The sequence below is a fragment of the Danio aesculapii genome, chromosome 12, assembly GCF_903798145.1.
Source record: "Danio aesculapii chromosome 12, fDanAes4.1, whole genome shotgun sequence".
Taxonomy (NCBI): Eukaryota; Metazoa; Chordata; class Actinopteri; order Cypriniformes; family Danionidae; genus Danio; species Danio aesculapii.
The window spans coordinates 21177651-21199087 of record NC_079446.1 but is presented as its reverse complement, the minus strand read 5'-3'; the positions used below and the strand labels follow the sequence as shown (position 1 = coordinate 21199087).

Below are 21437 nucleotides of genomic sequence, written 5' to 3'. Positions count from 1 at the left end.
CAAAAACAACAACATTAATTTGTTTGTTTGTTTATACTTAGATGAAGCCTTTCTTCCAACATGCGAAGGATTGTAATAGATGAAGACTTGAAACCCGAAATAGAAACAGGAAGCATTCGTAAGGGTTGGATATATGGGAGCAGAATAAATCCAGTGATGCTGTATCGCCACAACATTTCCCACGCTGCTCACACTATGCATTTATGCTCAGTGACCACGCTTTCTGGTTTGGAGCAGAACAACAAAAGCATTTGGTGCAATACTGGCCTTGTTTGCCAAGTAGTGGTGAACTACAGTAAACATTTAAAAGGCATATAATGTGGCCACAGGGAGCCTCAACTAATCTCTGATGTATGGGCAAGCTATATGGCTGTTTTTATTCACAGTTACGGTTTCTGGCTGAGCAGCTCTGATGGCCATTATGCAGAGTGTCCTCTGGTCAGTCAACTAAACATTTTCTTGGAAGAAAAGCATAAGTTAAAAGAACAACTGCCAAAATTAGCTCAGCTTAAAAAAAGGATAAAGTCCTGTGCTCAAACATAGCATGTAAAACAGAGATGCCATCAGCAAAGTGTTATCAGCATGCTACATTAAAGTGGTGGTGGAATTATATGTTACCTCTGATTAATGGATTGTGGGTGTTGTCTATTTTTGTAAAGTCAACATCAACCTGCCAAATAACCATGCCAAGAGCAACAACATGAAACAGCAATGGTCAGTCGCAACCACAAAAGAAGGTTAAGGAGGGAGTGAGCATGATCAGAGATCCTGACGGCTTCCTAAATGCTCTTATTAACTCTTTGATGAAAATTGGATCATTTTCTTTTAAGAAGCACATTGTTAAACATTCACAGACAGGGAATATTTTGTGTATGGCACACATTGTTGGTAAAAATCAAAACAATTACCCTTTGCTAAACCCTGCTTTAGCAACTGTTTCCATGTCCCACTCTTTCAAACAAGCTATTATTTTATATGCTTATGCTTCGATAAATACAATTTCAGTTTCATCCCAAAAATATAAGATGTCATCCAATTTAGACTTTTTTCTTTTTTTGGCACAAGTCTGATTTATTTATTCATTCATTGGCTTTTTGGCTTAGTCCCTTTATTAATCTGGGGTCACCGCCAACTTACCCAGCATATGTTTTATGCAGCGGATGCCCTTCCAGCTGCAACCCATCCCTGGGAAACATCCATACACACTCGTTCACAAACATACACTACAGACAAATTATTTCACCCAATTCACCTATAGCGCATGTCTTTGGACTGTGGGGGAAACCGGAGCACCCGAAGGAAACCTACGCGAACACCGGGAGAACATGCAAACTCCATACAGAAACGCCAACTGACCAGCTGAGCCTCGAAGCTGTGACCTTCATGCTGTGAGGCGAACGTGCTACCCACTGCGCCACCATGCAGCCAAGTCTGATTCAAACCACAACTATTAAAGGAACCAAAAGTTTTCATATAGATTTTATTAAACATAAGTATAAACATATCACATGACATATTAGGTATAATATCTATATATTTATTTTGGGGCTTTATCATACACCTGGTGCAATAATGTGCAAGATGTGTATGGCCCCATTTGTTGCTGTATTTAGACCAACACAACCATAATTTTCACGTTGTTTAAATAGCAAATCCATTTGCACTACTTTGTGCACTCATGGGTGTTCCAGTCTATAAAAGAGGTGTGTTAAGGTACATTGTTGGTGCATTGCTATTTTGAATAAGTGAACCGTGCCATTGACCAAGTAAAAGCTCGTCTAAAGTCCAGCGCAGTGTGCCAGTTATGTGCCTATGCAGGTTTAAACGCTTAATACACACAGGATGTACAGCAATACACAAATATCTTTACATATGAAAAAAAAAATTTAATGTTACAAAAATTATTATTTTCTACATAGATATAAAAATTTCTTCATGACAATTAGCATTTTTATTATAAAGTTATTATTAGGGTGACGCAGTGGCACAGTAGGTAGTGCTGTCGCCTCACAGCAAGAAGGTCGCTGGTTCGAGCCTCGGCTGGGTCAGTTGGCATTTCTGTGTGGAGTTTGCATGTTCTCCCTGCATTCGCGTGGGTTTCCTCCGGGTGCTCCGGTTTCCCCACAGTCCAAAGACATGCAGTACAGGTGAAATGGGTAGGCTAAATTGTCTGTAGTGTATGTGTGTGTGTATGTGTTTCCCAGAGATGGGTTGCGGCTGGAAGAGCATCCGCTGCATAAAACAAATGCTGGGTGAGTTGGCGGATTAATAATGAATTATAAAGTTATTATTATTAGCAATATTATTTATTATATTTATGCATATTATCTTTGTTTTAATAAAAACAAGTTTAGATTTGTCCATCTGTCGGGTTTGGAGACGTATGCATCACCATATGTGGCATAAGAATCGGACGTGTGTTAGGCTATAGCTCAGTTTTTTGACCGCACTTCGTTATTATTGTTCATTTATTCATTTGCTGGAAATTAAAACTGAATTTAGAAATAGTTTTGAAACAAATCTTTGTGCTTAACAAACTAAATTTAATATGTAGGCTAATGGATGCCTTCAGTGAGTACAACACTGTTTCCTTATCCACGAAAGTAAAGGTTTAAATTAAAGTAAAAAGAAAGTAAAGAGGCAAAATGGAGGAGACTCATTTTTTATCCTTGCACAGATGATCTATTTAACTGTTTTCTTGCTAGTGAAGCATTCAGTTTGTCAATTCACTTTTTCATCTTACAAAGTCCGCCGTGTGAATAGCGAATAAGGGAATGGGAGATGAGACTTTGATTGGTTTATTGCATGTTATGCTCAAAACACACCCATATCTAATTAAGACAATAAACAAACCCTGTTAGACCATAAGCCACGGTACAAACTGTATTTTTCCATCCTTAAAATAGCAAAAGTGGATTCGGACACACCCGTAATGCTTTTGCGCCATGCATTTTAAACTTCGCACCTAGATTGTTAAAATAGAGCCCTTGATATTTCAGCTGAACACCAAATAGACAAGCAAAACATGCTATCATCGGTCAATGTTTTAGTCAATGGTTTCAACCATTCAAAACTATTTTGACAAAAAAGTTTTTGCGGCTTCAGTCCAATATTCATCAGTGCATAATGAACCCCTTAATGCAATCATAGCTAAAAGATAATAAATTGCTGTGATTTCACCTTAAAAGCTCCAAATATCTAAAAGCTGCAGTGAATATCACCCTTTGTGTATGATCATATTATGGTTATGAGCCTAATCATTCTAATACTTTCTTTTTATAATATAACTGTTTTAATTTCATGCATCATTAATCAGGTAAATGGTTAACATATGACTTTCCCAGCACATTTATGGAGGTCTCACATCCTCTTTGGGCACCACCACCTTCCAAATAGCCCCTTCAACCCAGCCCTGAACCCCTCTCATCAGCCACACAAAGACATGCTGTCTGCTGCTGGCAACACCAGGACTCTCAGCTTGCGTGCTTTCAGCACTGAAGAATAAAGAGGAAAAGCACCCCCAAAATTATGACGACTGTAAAATACATTCTGAATGATTTTTGTCTTAAAACGCCAGACTGGGATTGTTTCTAAAATGACACAAAGACCAGATGGATGCAGAAAATAGTGAATGATCACCGACCTGGTGCTCCCCTCCTTCAGCAGATTCAATTTAACATAAATGGTTGGTTGTTTTATTCCGAATGCTGTGTTCAACCTTGATGCATTTATATGCTGTACAAAAAAGTCATAAAACCAGTTTTTACTTCATGTCCAAGTATGCATTAAATATTCTGCCAGCAACACAGTGGTTTTCTGTACAGCTGACGTCTTAAAACTCTCAACCTGCCACCTGTGCGAGTGAACGCGGCACAACACATACTATAATAGGAAAATAACTGTCGAACAGGAGCAGTGTAGCTATTTAGTTTGGCACATGCAGAACAAAAGGAATCTTTATTTCATTCTGGATAAAGATGTCTAAGAAAATAATTACTGAAATAACTTGATAATGTTTAAAATATGATGGAAAAATCCTAGAAAAGGCCCCTATTTCTTCAAGCTTTAATGATTTTTTGAGTTCAAAGACAGTATTAGGGCTATTCACACCAAGAACCATTAATAGAACCATCCTAGAACAGGGCAATAGAAACTGCACAGATTTTGAGACAGTCCCACACTGTACTCCAGATCAGAGCCATTCTAAACTGATTAAATTTAGAGTGATAAACTTAGAGCACAGAGAATTGGAGAGTACCACAAATATTTTTTGTATTCCTATTTGCTCAAATAATGAAAGAAAAACTTCACAATAATGTTTTCACGACTTTAAAAAAAACAGCATCACGCTGTTCATAACAGCAGCCAGAAAAGAAAATAACATCGCCCATAAACCCTGCAATAGAAACACCTAGTGGAAATTAGATTTTCTTTGTGATATGTTGAAAAGATAATATAATATTGAGTATAGCTTTATAAATTCATTCATTCTTATTTATCAGGGATCACCACAGTGGAATGAACCGCCAACTATTCCGGCATTTGTTTTATGCAGCGGATACCCCAACAGCAAGAATCAAAAAGATTAGGCTTTACCATTGCTGAGCATGTTGTTAGGACTAAAATCTTTTTTTTCATATTGTACTGATTTTAATTAGTATTTATAAAATATAAATATAACTTCAAAATCATATTTTATTCCTTTTGAATTTTCTTAAAACCAGAACAAATTCCTTACAGATTTTTTTTCATTAAATAAAAAGACTATTAATTTCTGCTGGACACAGCTATTTTTATGCCTAACCTTATAAAATATGCATTTGTTTACCGGTCAGATGCAATTGTTATGGGAGGGGAGTAGTTTACTAACATTTGCACTCTAATTATGAGCATCTTTGCCATTATTTAACACCTAAAAATGCATGTCTTTTTACATACATTTTCATTTATTTGAAAGGCCAAACCGTGTGAACATTTTGTTTGCCGAGCCTTTTTATTTTTTAATTTGCTTCAGGTATTGAAAGACAACTTGTAACAAAAACTAGGATGAGTCATGTAATACCAGATCTACCAACTTCTTTTAACCCCTCTATAGGGGCTATAGCACTGTCAGAATTTTGAATAGTACCAGTTTAGCCCCCAAAAAAGTGGGACCAGACGTCGTCTATTTTCCAGGACAGTCTTATATTTCAGCTCTATTTTCAGTGCTTCTAACTACTGTTTAATAAAGTAGGCTAACCTTGACATCATTGATTATTAATTATATCCTTAGCACTCTCACATAACTGTCTAGACCCCCATACGCCCAGTAGAAACAAAAAAAAAAGTATTTTGCAGTATAGTATGGCAGATAGTATGGCCAGCAGGGGGGCGCTCAACCTGCGGTCTGTGTGAGTCATAGTGCCCCAGTATAGTAAAGGGGACACTATACTGTCAGTGAGTGTCGTCTTTCGGATGAGACGTTAAACCTTGGTCCTGACTCTCTGTGGTCATTAAAAATCCTATAGCACTTCTCGTAAAAAGTAGGGGTGTAATCCCGGTGTCCTGGCCAAATTCCCTCTATCAGCCATTACCCAATCATCCCCATCCACCGAATTGGCTCTATCACTGTCTCTCCACTCCACCAAAAGGTGGTGTGTGGTAAGCGCACTGACACCATTGTCCTGTGGCTGCTGTCGCATCATCCAAGTGGATGCTGCACACTGGTGGTGGTGTGGAGAGATGATTGTGGGTGTATGGCCATACACAATAAATGCACTATATAAATACACATTACATTACATTACTGTTCTAGTGCCTGTTTTGGTGTAAAATGGTGACAAATTCAGTTTTCTGGCTTGTTTAATATCTCTTAAGCTTAACTTTCAGTGGAGCTTCTTCAGATGTATTACCGTGGCCCTAATCTTAACAACTAAATGTTTTCACACAGCATTAGTTTTCTTAGAAGACACTTATTTGGCTAATGGGACATTAAGTGAACTGAATGTGGCATGGGGCACCTGCCTCCAGTTGCAGCAAAGTAAGCCTGATGTAAATGCAGGATGAGTTTTTGTCAGTTTTGACTTATGAGGTGAAGAGAGAGTGGCCTTACTGCTACTGGGCCATTTCAGACACAAACCTCCCTCTGAATTCCTCCTTCAATACTGTTCTATTTGCGGCTGGTGTGAGGCCAGACAGTAGATCCTTCTACAGATGCTAGTCTATAACAATCCCATAAAATAATTTTTAAAAACGCTCTTATCATAAAGTAAAAATGTAGATTTATCAGCTCCTTGGCCTTAGACTTGTGAAAACAGCAGCTGATAATTTATATACAGGTAATGGTGGAATTAAATAATGCATTTTTGAGCCCAGTAGAGTACATGTCCCCAAACGCATACTGCAAAGCAAAGTAATATGTGTAAATCACTTTTATATGAGAGTGCTTGTGTGACAGAACGGGCACGCCAGATGATGATTCCAAGGTTCTTTGTATTTATGGGGGAAAATGACTGGCTTAAAAGACATCAGCCGCCAGAAAAATTACACCAGGAAAGCCTCCAGGACGGTCATCATCATCGCTGAGCTAAGTGACGTTGGAATAAAGGCCAGCATGCTTTACATGACAAACGATTTAAGAGTTTTTCAGCTTACACTCCTGATTATTACAGCACGGCTCTTTCAGAGACACATTCCACGTCTCCCACAGTCCTTTTGCAGCGCTAATAAAGCACCGGCCTCGACTAACACATCACGCGCGTCTATAAAATCAACACTTTACTTCATCTTTTGTTAGCAGTGTGCTTGAAAGAACAATTCGCATTCCTCCAGCAAAAAGTCATCATAAAAGATCAGAGCTCATTGACAGAGTTTATAAAAACTTTTGCTCTTTCTTCAAATAATCACTTCTGTAGCTGCACTCAGATGGACAACGCTTGACAGCTCTGAGCCATGGAAAATCTGAGTGTTAGAAGTGAACAAATGAGACATTTCAGAAAAACCCAAGCCTGTATTTGATTGCACATCCTCTGTTCTTCTCCTTACCAGACCCCTTTTTCATGATTGCTAAATGATTTGACCAAATCTGGAGCCAATTACGCATCTCACGATGATTTCTAGGATAAAGATTAATGGTGTTCACACTAGAAAGCTTGGTTTGGTTAAAACAAAGTGTGACAGCATTGCTCTTTTAGTTTGGTTCAGCTGAATACTGTATGTGTGAACCAAGGTGTGCACCAAGCTCTTTGAAAAAAATGGTAGATATATACATAATACAAAAATAAATACAAACTTTGGTATGATTCAGTTGAACTATACTGTAAACAGTGGTCCTTTGTTTGCATCAGAAGAATTCCTGGCGCTGTTTTCATGAGTTCTCAACTAATAAAAATAACATGTACACACATACAGTAAAGAAAAAGGCTGTTCAGCCAAGCACACATCATTGTTTTGGACGTTGAGTAAATACAAAATAAAATCATAAAAGTTTATATAAATAAAAGTATTATTTTCTTTTCCAGTCGAGTTAAACGATCCATAGGAACTGAATTACAAGTGTGAAAATATCAATTTTTTATTTTATTTTCTCTGGTCTGAAACAAGTGAAGTTTGAACACATCCTAATTTTGATGTAGTTAGTGTACTACCATATACAGTATGTAAATAAACTTGAGAGAATTTAGCAGTAATTACAATGCCATGCAATATTAAAAAAATAATCTTAAAATAAATTTTGAATCAAAATTACCCTCAATCAAAAGTTTGGGGTCGATCAGGATATACTACTTAATTTTAAAATAAGATTTTTAGCAGGCCAAGGCTCCATTTATCTGCTAAAAACTATGTACAGTTCTATTTGTAGTATTACTATTACAGTACTATTTAATTGTGAAATGTTGTGCACATATTGACTGTGTTACAGTATGAATGTCTGTACTGTCCTGTTTAATTAATTAACTGCATCCTTTCATTTTACCAGACATTTTAGTATAAAAAAAAGTCATAAAAGACTTTATAAACGTTTTCTTGTGAATTTTCTTTTCTAGTCTAGCCAAATGATCCGTGGGTACCAATATACAAGTGTGAACATACAACTCACCAGCCACTTTATTAGGTACACCTTACTAGTACTGGGTTGAACCCCATTTGACTTCATAACTGCCTTAATCCTTCGTGGCAGAGATTCAACAAGGTTCTGGAAACATCCCTCAGAGATTTTGGTCCATATTGACATGATAGCATCACACAGTTGCTGCAGATTTGTCAGCTGCACATCCATGATGCAAATTTTTCATTCCACCACATCCCAAAGGTGCTCTATTGGATTGAGAACTGGTGACTGTGGAGGCCATTTGAGAACAGTGAACTCATTGTCATGTTCAAGAAAACAGTGTGAGATGATTCAAGCTTTATGACATGGCGCATAATCCTGCTGGAAGTAGCCATCAGAATATGGGTACAATGTGGTCATAAAGGGATGGACATGGTCAGCAACAATAGTCAGGCAGGCTGTGGCGTTGACACAATGCTCAATTGGTATTAATGGGCCCAAAGTGTGTCAAGAAAATATCCCCCACACCATTACATCACCACCACCAGCCTAAACCGTTGATACAAGGCAGGATGGATCCATGCTTTCATGTTGTTGACGCCAAATTTTGACCCTACCATCTGAATGTCGCAGCAGAAATCGAGACTCATCAGACCAGGCAACGTTTTTCCAATCTTCTATTGTCCAATTTTGGTAAGCCTGTGTGATTTGTAGCCTCAGTTTCCTGTTTTTAGCTGACAGTAGTGGCCTTCTGCTGCTGTAGCCCATCCGCCTTAAGGTTGGACGTGTTGTGCGTTCAGAGATGCTCTTCTGCATACCTTGATTGTAACGAGTGGCTATTTGAGTTACTGTTCTATCAGTTACTTTCTATCAGCTTGAACCAGTCTGGCCATACTCCTCTGACATCAACAAGGCATTTGCGCCCATAGAACTGCCGCTCACTGAATAATTTCTCTTTTTCGGACCGTTTTCTGTACACCCAAGAGATGGTTGTGCGTGAAAATCCCAGTAGATCAGCAGTTTCTGAAATACTCAGACAAATCTGGCTGGCACCAACAACCATGCCACATTCAAAGTCACTCAAATCACCTTTCTTCCCCATTTTGATGCTCGGTTTGAACTGCAGCAGATCGTCTTGACCATGTCTACATGCCTAAATGCATTGAGTTGCTGCCATGTGATTGGCTGATTAGAAATTTGCGTTAACGAGCAAGTGTTGGACAAGTGTACCTAATAAAGTGGCAGGTACTGTAAGTGTATGGCTGCGTCTGAAACCGCCTACTACTCAGTAAGTACTGCATTTGAATTTATACTTACTACTCGGCCATTAGAAAAGTATGTTCTATACAGTATGAATGTGAAAAGTATGAATGGAATTTGTATGTACTACATCCGCCATTTTGTCATGGTCACGTGACCTACCTGCGTCAGTTGCGTCGCTTTACTCCCATTCATGAATTCGCTCGCAGGGCATCATGGGACAGTGCAGCATGCATGGGATGCGCACTTCAGAAGCTAGCCTGAAGTAGTAAGTCATCTGAGTACTTCTCGCATACTGATTTTCGAATTCTATGAATTCGGACATACTACTCGGCTAGCATAATGATTTTAGTGTACTGTATAGTATGGAAGTATGCGGTTTGGGACACAGCCTCTATGATTTGATTTCTTTTCTTTTCCTTTGGTCCTGACCTAATGAACCAAGAGAACACAACTACAAATTTGAACAAATCATAATTTTGTTGTGTTCTAATTGTGACCACTGAGATTTTGAGGTCCAATTGACCAGATGAGGATATTTATTTATTATATATTTTTATTGTTTTATTTTTGGTGAATGGAAATAAATTTTAAGATGAACAATATCTTAGTAATAACACTCTCAAAAATATATTTTCAAATGAAGTTTTCAAATTATTATCAAGTTTTGGATGCCCAAATAATATTTCTGTTAAAAGTTCTTCCAATATTTATGTTATAAAACAACTAAAGGACTTTTTCAGCTATAAAGAACCTTTTTTAACTGAGAGATTAAGCAGTGCATGTTAAAGATTCTGGTTTTGCCATAGAATGTACATATTTTTAGCTTGATTGCTTCTGTTGTCTTGATTAGTAAGTCACTTTTAAATACAAGTATCTGCTAAATGATTAGATAGTAAATGGAATGGAATTAATGTAATGAATTTATTTATTAAACGGTATAAAAAAATCCTTCAGTTCAAAATGTTTGGGTTGTTCTGAGAGGTAAACTGTCATCATTTATACAAGTTTTTAAAAAGTAAGAAATAAATAAATGTTTGTGGAGAAGCTCTGTAGTTACATGCACATACTTAGCTACATTTTCCATGCTGATGGAACATTTCCAGATGGCTCCAGTTGTGGCGGCCAGTAACTGTTTGTTTTCAGCTTCGTTGAGCAACGTGACCAGTGGCTTCAGTCCATCGTACTGCCGCACCAGATCACGGGTATGTTTATCTTCTGCACACTAACATGAGAATGAAGCCACAGGTTTTAAGCAGCATTAAAACACGTACTGGCCAAGACTAAATTAGCAACCCATGTCAATTTGACTTCAACTTCATCCCTTTCATACATTGCCAAAGAAAAGTGTAGTTGAGCGTGTACCTTAAAGATAGCGCTGGCACAGTGCATTTGGAGCTCCTGGTTGTCACAGCTGAGGTTCTTCACCAGATCTTCAATCATGCCCTCGGTCTGTATAGCAATTCTGTAGCTCTTCTGCCAACACAAACATGCAGAATGGCTCTCTATGCTGAACACCTACTGTAAAAACTGCTCTGGCCTGCCAAACAACACTGCGTGCAGCGGCGTAGCGCTTATTTCATCCTAGGGTTTCTTGCTTCTGGCCTCATGTAGTCATTCACATCTTCAAATGGGTATTTTAATAGAAACAATCTGCCACTCAAAAGTAAGGTTTCATGCTATTTTCAGCCATTCTTTTTACTACAGTAAGTGTTCATATATAGAGTTCTGTTATTATAACATTTGTAGCTTGCATTATGTTCCTGTGTTGTGAATGTAAATAAACTTTATAGCATTTAGAAGTAATTACAATGCAATGGCATATTAACAATTCATATTAAATGGCATTTTGAATTCAAATTCACTCATTCAAATGTTTGGGGTCAGTCAGAATTATTTTAGTGTCACTGAGTATCTACAAGAGTTTTTATCGACAGCTTCCTTTTTACTTAATAGTTTTATTTAAACTCTTTTAAATAAATAAATATAGTTTTATTTTATATCTGTAGTTTTTTATATTATTATTTATTTTAGCCTGTATTATAACATTTGTAGCTTGCATTATATTTCACTGTACTGTCGATTATGTAAACTTTATAGCATTTAGAAGTAACTACAATGCATAATTCTTCTGATATGCATTGCAAAATAAAGATATTAAAATAGATTTTGAATTTAAATACATTTATTCAAAGGTTAGGGGTCAATCAGGATTATTTTAGCATCCTATAGTTTTTATTGACAGCTTCTCTTTTACTTTTATACTTTTAGTTTGAGTAATTTGTTTTTGTTTTTGATATTTTGTTTTAGTTTGCATGTGTTTATTCTGTGAAGTTTTATTTAATTTTTATAAAAAATACTATTATTATTATTATTATTATTATTATTATTCAGTTTCAAGTTCTTTTCATTTTAAAGAAATGTTTTTAAAGCAACTAGCTAAAATTAATTGTTTGTATACATATATATTTATAAATGTACAGTGCCTTCGGAAAGTATTTATAGCGGTTCATATTTTCCACATTGCTTTTTGTTACAGCCTTATTCCAAAATAGATTCAATTCATTGATTTCCTCAAAATTCTACGCACAATACCCCATTGTGTGTAGAATTTCTCACAATGTGAAAAAAAGATTTTTTTGCAAATTGTTTCAAATTTATTAAAAATAAAAAACCTGAAAAATCACAAGTACATAAGTATAAATACATAAGAAAACAGTTCAGGATAAAGTTTAATCCTAAAAAAAGTAAAGATTTTTTGATGTCTTTTATTATGCGAGATTTCAAGCAAATTTTAATCACTTGGGCACTAAAAAATATCAAATTTCTTAACAAACTATTAATAAACATGTATTGTATTTAATTTTCCATATAATGAAGGCTGTAGTAGTCAACATTCAAAGTGGATCAAACTAAGTTTTTCAAAATTGTCTTTAGACAACTTTGCTGAAGAATCTCTAGAAAACCATAAAGCATTGTTTATTTCATTTGTATCTTCGTTATATTGTATTAATTTATGCTTGTAATATGTTTATTTTATTTTTATTTTATGCAGATTCACTTCCCTACAAAATCATCTCAACCAATATAGAAATTCTGAACTTTTTTTCAAATAGATTTCATCATCTTAAAAAATATATATTCAAATATAATCGCAATATAATATGCAATGAAAATTCAAATATATTTAAATATAATCATAATATCATCACAGAAAAAGTAAATATAGCAATGTCCGTTTTTTCTAATATCGTACAGCCCTAATATTGATATATTGACTTTCACTTTGCATGTAAAACAAGTCTCAGATGTATCTTTTAATCAATTTATTGTATGCTTAAAATACAATATAATTTTTTTTTCTAGACATTTTGATTGGAAAAATATTATTAAATAGAATGTTGCATTTGCAAGACACTTATTACAAAAGTAATTATTAAATTCATCTTTGGTTCAACATAAAATCTAGCAGTGCTTGTTTGTGATGGGATATTCATATTTTAAAACGGGCTCTATTTAAACAGTCTGAACAAACCTCAGAGGCGCACTCCTGCAATGTCCCCACCACAGGGATGAGCATGTTCTTCTGTGGTGATTTGAGCAACCGGCCGAGCATAGGGATTCCCCCGGCCCTCCGGATGGCTTCTTTGTTCCAGGTGCTCTTGCTGCAGCTCCAGAGAGCCAGAGCCCCACAGCGAGCCACCTCCACATCTCTCTGCTGCTCCAGACTCAGAGACTCTCCCGCAGGCACACAGTCCAACAACTCCACCTGCCAGAAAACCACTGCAGCTTTTCAAACGGTTCATTGAAAGGTCAGCACAGAAAGGGAATTTGTTATAATCGTCTCAACTGTGACATATATTTGAGTGCTACAGCTTCTGGGATAAGAAAAAAACATGAAGGGTGGGATTTGATGTTGCCGGATGGGAACTGATTGGATTTAATTGTTTGCTATTGCTGTGATAACACATGGGTGACATATCATCAGAGAAGACGTCGCTGCATAGAGGAAATTCTTTTGATTAAGGATTGCGACGGCGAACAATTTTGGAAAATGTTATGATTTCTTGGGAACTCTCCTGCTTACCACCCCTCTGAGGGTAATGAAGTACCTGTGGAGCAAAACAAGACTCTATTGACTTACTAGTTACTTTTTTAACCCAGTTATACACTAAAAAAGGTTAGGCTCCATACAATGTGATGTCCAACAAGTTTAAGTGGGTTGAACATAAAACAAGTTGTTCCCCCCAAAAAACCTAAGAATTGTCTTGTTTCAACTTATTTTAAATAAGTAGCATGAACAAGCAGCAAAAGTCATTTTTTAATGTACTAAATATTAAGATAGTGATATTAAAAGATCAAATAGATCTATATACAAGTGAACAGATTAACCTATAATATGCAATATGCTAAATTTGCACTTTGTTTTCCTTGCCATTTGTTCAAATTGATTTTTTTTTAATTAATAGATAATCAAAATATCTGTGGCTTGAAACAAAAGAAAAGGTTTTACAGTAGATCTATGGATTTTTTCCATTCAGGGTCTCTGAAAATGAGTTAAAATGGTTAATAAGTAAATAAGCAGTGAGTAAAATGTATTATTTAAACCTGTAATCGGGATGCACTTTGGTCGATCAAATCACATATGAAGAGACATTCCTATTTACACCTCATGTTTTAATTCATCTCTCCACTTAGAACCACTTTACTGATTTTTTTAAGGGTGAGGATCTTTAGGGAAGCCTGTGTATATACAGTAACTGTCAAACTAACCTGTGCAATGACACAGAGACCAGTACCAGCGGCAAAACTACAGCAAATACTGTGGGCTTGTATTAGAATAATTACCAGTAGGAGAACGTTGGGATTTTTACATGTTCTTGCCTTCAAACCAAACTTAACAGCAATTTCTACACTAACAAAATCTAAGTTTTAACCCAAATTTGTATAAAATATGGACAAACCCAACCAATGGGTTAAATTTATGAAAAATCTTTTTTAAACCAGCTGGGTTTGTCCATATCTTACCTAAATTAGAGTGTAGAATGTTAAAAATGTGTATAATATTACAAAGCAGATCAATAGGCATAAAGCAGGTCATCTTTTGTGATGAATTGCACTCATTCTCCTGTCCTGAGCATCTACACCAGGGGTGTTCAAATTTGGTCCTGGAGGGCCAGTGTCCTGGAGAGTTTAGCTCCAACCCTAATCAAACACACCTGAACAAGCTTATCAAGCTCTTACTAGAAACTTGCTGGCAGGTTTGTTGAAGCAAGTTGGAGCTAAACCAAAGACTATGGAATACACAAGACAAGTCACTCAATATGGTGAATAAAGCCCCGCCTACTAACACAGGAGCCAAACATCGATCACTATACCAAAACCAGAATCAGAATCAGTTTTATTGCCAAGTGTGCTTCACACACAAATAATTTGTTTTGGCTACAGAAGCTTCCAGTGTACATAAAATGACAAGTGACAACACAAAATAATAATGAAAAAAGACGATAAACATTAAACAGAGATGCAGTTAGTCAAAAAGCCTCTGGATGTTGAATTGTATGTACAGATTTGTTATAAATATACAGGTTATAAGGTGTTGTGTACAATTGCGTATGAGAAAGTATTCTTTCTTTTATTGCACAGGATTGCACTATATTTAACTGCTCATGAGGTAGATGGCCTGAGGAAAGAAACATTTCCTGTGTCTGGCTGTTTTTGTGCTCGGTGCTCTGTAGTGCCAACCAGACAGTAACAGTTTAAACAGTAAGTGTGCTGGGTGCAAGGCATCCAGAGTGATTTTGCGAGCCCTTTAACTCACTCTGGAAGAGTACAGTTCTTGAAGTGTAGAAAGGGTAGTGCCCGTGATTCGTTCAGCAGTCTGGACTATTCGCTGTAGTCTACGGAGGTCGGTTTTGGCAGCTGAATAAAGCAGCCTTTAAGTACAGGAGCCAATCATCGATCGTTATAAACTGACAATACCCTGATGGAGGGACTCGGACCAGACGTGAGTTTCTGCAGATTTTGTGTGATTTGGATGTTTAGAAATGAAACTAAAGAGACAGTTGCTGTTTAATTTGATTGGTGATTCCTAATATGAAATTCAATGGTAAGCTTGGCAGTTTTGGAGAATATGATGTTTCCTCATTCAAACAGAATGAGAGGTGTTTCAAAGATGGCCACCGAGTGAAATGACTTGCCTTAAAGAGACTTTGGCTAAACTCAGTAGGACTCCGACCCTCCAGGACTGAGTTTGGACGCGCCTGATCAGTGCCGTGCACGGACTCTTAAATGGGCAGGTGCTCATTTACTGTACATGGCGGAGATGTGACGGTCGCGTGAATCTCACTAAGTGGGGGGGGTTGTGGTTGGTTGCGGTAATCACGCTTGGTGAGGGGGGAGGTAAGTGTGTGGGAGTGTACTAGGTAAGTGTGTGGGGGAGGGGGGGTGACGGTCGCGGAATTCACACTTAGTTGGGGGGGGGTTGTGACAATCGCACGGAAATCACGCTAAGTGGGGGGAGGGGGTGACGGTCGTGTGAATCATGCTAAGTGGAGGGGTGGGGAACGGACGCGTTGGAGGGAGAGGGGTACAGGCTGAGAGGAGCACTTCAGCACTTCAGAGGGCAGAGAGGCAGTGGCTCTAGCCACCGGGCCACCCCCCTGTGCATGGCCCTGCCCCTGATTTACACCATGAAAGTCTAATCAAATGCATTTTATAAATGGTCAAAAGTGGACAAGCTCAACACCTGTTTTCAAGCATTTAGCATAATCCATATGGTATGTGACTGGATCCACATGAAAATCTTAAAGGGATAGTTCCCGCAATAATGTAAATTCTGTCATTTACTGACCCTCTACTTGTTTGAAACATATTTCAGGCCCCGTTTACACTAATACATTTTCGTTTTAAAACGCATACATTTAGCTACGGTTACGCCATCCGTCTACACTACGCCGGAGATGTGGTCACGTGGTTCAGCGGTCTAATGTAGATGCAGAGTTGTTCAGAAACGCTGGGTGAAACGCTAGTGTGGACGCAGATCATTTTCATTTTAAAATGAAACTAAAACTAAAACGTATTAGTGAAAACGGGGCCTCAGTTTCTTTCTTCTGATAAACAGGAGAGAAGATATTTGGAAATGTTTCTGGAAACCGGTAGCCATTGACTTTCATCGTATTTTTATTTCTACTATGGAAGTCAATGCTTGTCCAACAATTTTCAAAATATCTTCTTTCATGCTCAAAGAAAAAAAGAAAAATGAGTGAGTAAATCTTCGTTTTTGGGTGAACTATCCCTTTAACAACATGTGTAATCAGGGCCTTTGTTTCACATGATATTATAACAATACATTTCTGTTCATTATTCTGAATGCATCATTTTAATTTCACTTCACATTAAGCTAGAATAGTCTAGTCATTTGAACATGAACACAAATGAGTTATAACTTGGCTCCTGGTGTATTTCATGACATCTTCAGTGCACTTTTGTCACCGAGTCTGCAGGATGTGGAATACAATCTCCCACCCTAAAGCTGCCAACATTCATCCAAACATTCATCATCAGCCAAAAGACTGGCTGTTACTTAAGAGGGCTTGAAAATTCAGACGATGTCACACCAAAATCTACAAATGACCACATCCTTCAAAGAGTAAATTACATGTTTCCCCTGCCGTCAAGCCAGAAAGGCGGCTCTAACACAGCATTACACGCGCATGCTCTTCAGAGGTGGTCTGGGACTTTAAATGTAACTAATATATGATAGCTGCATCGAGAACGTCCGAGTCTGGTCCCGAGAAAATATACAAAGCAGGGTAACACGCGAGCCCTAATCATACAGAGCGTCACTCTGTCAATAAACACACATGCCAGGATGAGGGGGAGCACGACATTCAATCTGTTTTACCTGCAGTGTGTGCTCTTTGATGCTGGCATAGAAAATGATTGGAAGAAACAGAGAGAAAATAGAGGGTGGTATACGTATGTTCTCTAACCCTTTTGTACGTTTTTAATCATCGGCAACCTGTTTTGACGAACACACGCAAGCACAGACTGCACGTTTCTCACCAGTCTCTGGATGCCACCGTGCTGTCGGACCATCCTGCGGGCGCGTCTGAATTTGGCCACGTTGGCGATGGTTTCTGCAGCCAGAAATTTCAGTTCTTTGTCAGGAGAGTCAAGGATGGATACCATGGTCTGCAAACCACCTAGGTTAGCGATGGTCCGCCGGATCTGGGAGTTGCAACTGATCTCCTTTAAGATCTTCAGAGAACCAATCTAAGAGTATGGACGAAACAAAAATCATTGACTTTGAGAATAACTGCTTTACGTGCCTAATGTTCTGTATGCTAGACATTTTGAGCTTAAAAGTTTATGAAAGGACCAACTTCTCTTCAACTGTTGCGTTTCATATGCCTTTTTAATTAAAGTAAATGTTACCTAGCGCACATTTAATTTATTATTTCAATCTTTTTTATTGGTCTTTTGTATGACAATATTTAATTTGTATTGAGTATATGTAATATGAATTGTATTGAGAGGTAAACAGTAATGTATTGTCCATTATTAATCCCACCCCTTAACCTCTCATTCATTAACTCAACAATACATAAATACCAAATTAAGAAAATTAAATACATAAGCACATGACATCAGAATAACTGGATACAGATGGGAATTTTTTTTTTAAAATAATAATAATGAATAAAAAATAAAATAAAATAAGATTAAAAAAAAACCCTTCTGATAAAATGGTAAATGTTACAGGTTGCCAGCACCAGGTGTAATAGGCAGGCCTTTGATGTAATCAAGAAAGGAATCCCAAATCTTATAAAAGGAATCTAGTGAGCCAGAGAGTGAGCATCTCAGCTTTTCAAGTCTGATACAGTAAAAAATGTCCTGTATCCACTTGTCATGTGTAGGAGAGGAAGTGTGTTTCCATTTTAAAAGTATGGCACGTCTGGCTAGAATTGTGGTGAAGGCAAGAACCTTGCTGTCACGGACTGTCAAATCAGGTTCAAAGGATACACCAAAGAGGGCTAACAAAGGATCAGGTTGTATATTGATTTTAAGGGCTTGCACATTTTATTTATTAACAATGAAATATACTGCTAAAGAACTAATTTTGTAATTAATATTCTATACAATATAGATTTTAATGCACATATGAAGTATTTATTCATTATACAAATACAACAATCAAGTAAAAGAAAGATAAAACAATACTCTAAACTTTGAAATTAGTAAAAAGAACATATTACTTTTATTCATCATAGATACATTAAATTGATTAAAAGTTACATTAAACATTTAAAACAGTCAAAAAGATTTTCATTTTGAATAAATGTTGTTTTAAAGGGCACCTATGATGAAAATCAACTTGTGGAAGCTGTTTGCACAGAACTGTCATACTGGAGTGATATAAACTCAACAAGTCTCTTTTTTTAAATTTACTGATGTTAAAATAGGCCCACCACAACGTGACGTATAGGAGTGCGGTTTTCCCCACCCACCGAATTGATTGACAGGTGCCATGTCTCCATAATAACATGTATACACATGTCAACAGAACATTTTTTTGCAAAAAAAAATGGGATTAAAACATATGTTCATACTCTCTGTGATCAGCTGCACCTCAATAATTAATTTTATAAGTTTGAAACGTTTTTAAAACAGAGCATGTTTGTAATAGAGAGAGTAAAATTGCTATGTAATTCTTAACCGCTATAATCACCACGGCTGCATGGTGTCAGCAAATGAGCATATACAGTTGAAATCAGAATTATTAGCCCCCCTGTTTATTTTTTCCTCAATTTCTGTTTAACGGAGAGAAGATTTTTTTCAACACATTTCTAAACATAATAGTTTTAATAACTCATTTCTAATAACCAATTTCTTTTATCTTTGCCATGATGACAGTAAATTATATTTGACTAGATATTTTTCAAGACACTTCTATACAGCTTAAAGTGACATTTAGGCTTAACTAGGTTAATTAGGGTAACTAGGCAGGTTAGGGTAATTAGGCAAGATATTGTATAATGATGGCTTGTTCTAAAGACTATCGAAAAAATAGCTTAAAGGGGCTAATAATTTTGTCCTTAAAATGGTTTTTAAAAAATTAAAAACTGCTTTCATTCTAGCCGAAATAAAACAAATAAGACTTCTCCAGAACAAACAATATTATCAGACATACTGTGAAAATTTCCTTGCTCTGTTAAACATCATTTGGGAAATATTGAAAAAAGAAAAAAAAAATCAAAGGGGGGCTAATAATTCTGACTTCAACTGTATGTGTGTGTGACTCACCATTTCAGAAAGGCTTGAACAGACTACACCGCAAATACATCAAATAAACTTACTTGGTATTTTTGACTAATGGGCTGTATTTCAGCTTCATCCGTGTCTGTCTCTATCACTGACGGCTGTTTATCTGATGTAATGCATGAGAAGCAGACACGCATGTCGGAGCGGTGGGCGGGGAGAAGTAGCTGATTTGCATTTAAAGCCACAGGCTACAAAAACAGCTAGTCCTCAGACACAAAATGGGCAGATTCTACATTATATAATAAATAATCTGATGGGTATTGTGAGCTGAAACTTTCAGACACATTCTGGAGACACCAAATTCATTTGTTAAAATCTTGTAAAAGAGGTACAATAGGTGCCTTTAAACTTTACATTTGCAGAGAATCCTGTGAAAAAAAACTCTTCCCCTAATAAAATGAAAACTTTTATCTAGTTTAAGTAATAAATAGAGGTTGAACTATTTTCAAGGCAGTTTTTAAAAACTGATAATATAAAGAAATGGCCATTAAGCTTATTAAATTATTTCTGAAGTATCATGTGACATTAAAGCCTGGACTAATGACTAATACTGAAAAATTTCACCATCAATGTAAAAATTACATTCAAATATATATAAACAGAAAACAGTTATTTTAAATTCTAAAAACAAAATCACAACATTGCTGATTTAACGGTATTGTTAATCAAATAAATTCAGCCTAGAACACTCAAGAGACTTATTAAAAAAAAACATTAAAAACATCGTACCACTCAAGACATTTTAACATGCAATAAATGCAATAAAATGAAAAACAGAAATATAAACATTTCCCAAAGTCAGATGTTGACCTCTGACCTAATTAATAGAGTCTGGATGCACTTACTTTACATCTGATCTCATCAGTGTCCAGCAGGTTGATGAGAACCTCCAGCCCACCGACGTCTCTGATGGCCAGCTGACACGTATCCTGGACCAGGTTAAAGTCTCTCAAAGAGCACAGAACAATCACCGTGGCTGTCTGATTAGCCCCCTGTTCACACAAACAAACACATGTGCGGCAATTACATCATGACATGAACAGAAACAGCTGTTCTATTATGCATTTCATTCAGTTAAAACGCCTGCACTGACAGAATTGACTCTGATAATAGAGAGAAGATGCTTGTGTCTGTATACGCCTGTGAGATGGTTGTAAATATACAATATTGCACATATAATGCATGATGTGTTCAAGAGAGAATCATTACCAGAGAGATTAGCACAAAGATTTAAACTGAATTTTTAAATGGAGATGTCTCCATAGTATTATAACATGTTGTATTGTTATAATGCATTCATGTTTTTTATTGGTTAAAATATTATTTGAATATCTTTTGGGGATATTCTTTGTAAAAAGCCCCTGTTATGGGTTTTTGAAAATGAGCTTCCATGCAGTGTGTAACAAAGCTCTAAGTGAATGAAAACATCCAGCTGAGGTTTAAATCTACTGATTCTATTAAAACTATTGATTTTTTTTAATGAAATAGTCGACTCAGCATCTAATAAATGATTCGTGTTGGGTTCAGATTTTTTGCCTGAACGTTGATGTCGATATGGTACATCAACAAATATGTAGTACTAGATCCGGTAAAATGTGAACACGCCTTTCCCTTCAGGCACTAGCAGAGTACGGGGGGTCACGGGACTTATCATGACATGAAGATGACAATTACTGACCCATAGAGATACCACATTAAATATAGAAATACCACAGTAAAGCCAACCTACACTGTAAAAAAATCCATTATTTTATGTATTTATCTGGCAGCTAGGGTGCCAAAAAAAAAACGTAAAATGACGGCTGTTAAATTATAGACATTT

The 21437-nt window shown here is 36.7% G+C and overlaps 1 protein-coding gene across 1 annotated transcript in view; it reads right to left on the bottom strand.

Moving 5' to 3' along the window:
- The window catches only part of odad2 (outer dynein arm docking complex subunit 2), a 117687-nt gene that overhangs the window by 32929 nt on the left and 63321 nt on the right, over positions 1-21437 (bottom strand). Inside the window, exons 11-15 of the mRNA XM_056469368.1 lie at positions 20461-20607; positions 17357-17566; positions 12825-13058; positions 10655-10765; positions 10360-10514 (exon numbers count right to left, since the gene is read on the bottom strand). Of these exons, the coding sequence (XP_056325343.1) occupies positions 10360-10514; positions 10655-10765; positions 12825-13058; positions 17357-17566; positions 20461-20607 (857 nt within the window). The remainder of the gene's footprint in view (positions 1-10359; positions 10515-10654; positions 10766-12824; positions 13059-17356; positions 17567-20460; positions 20608-21437) is intronic.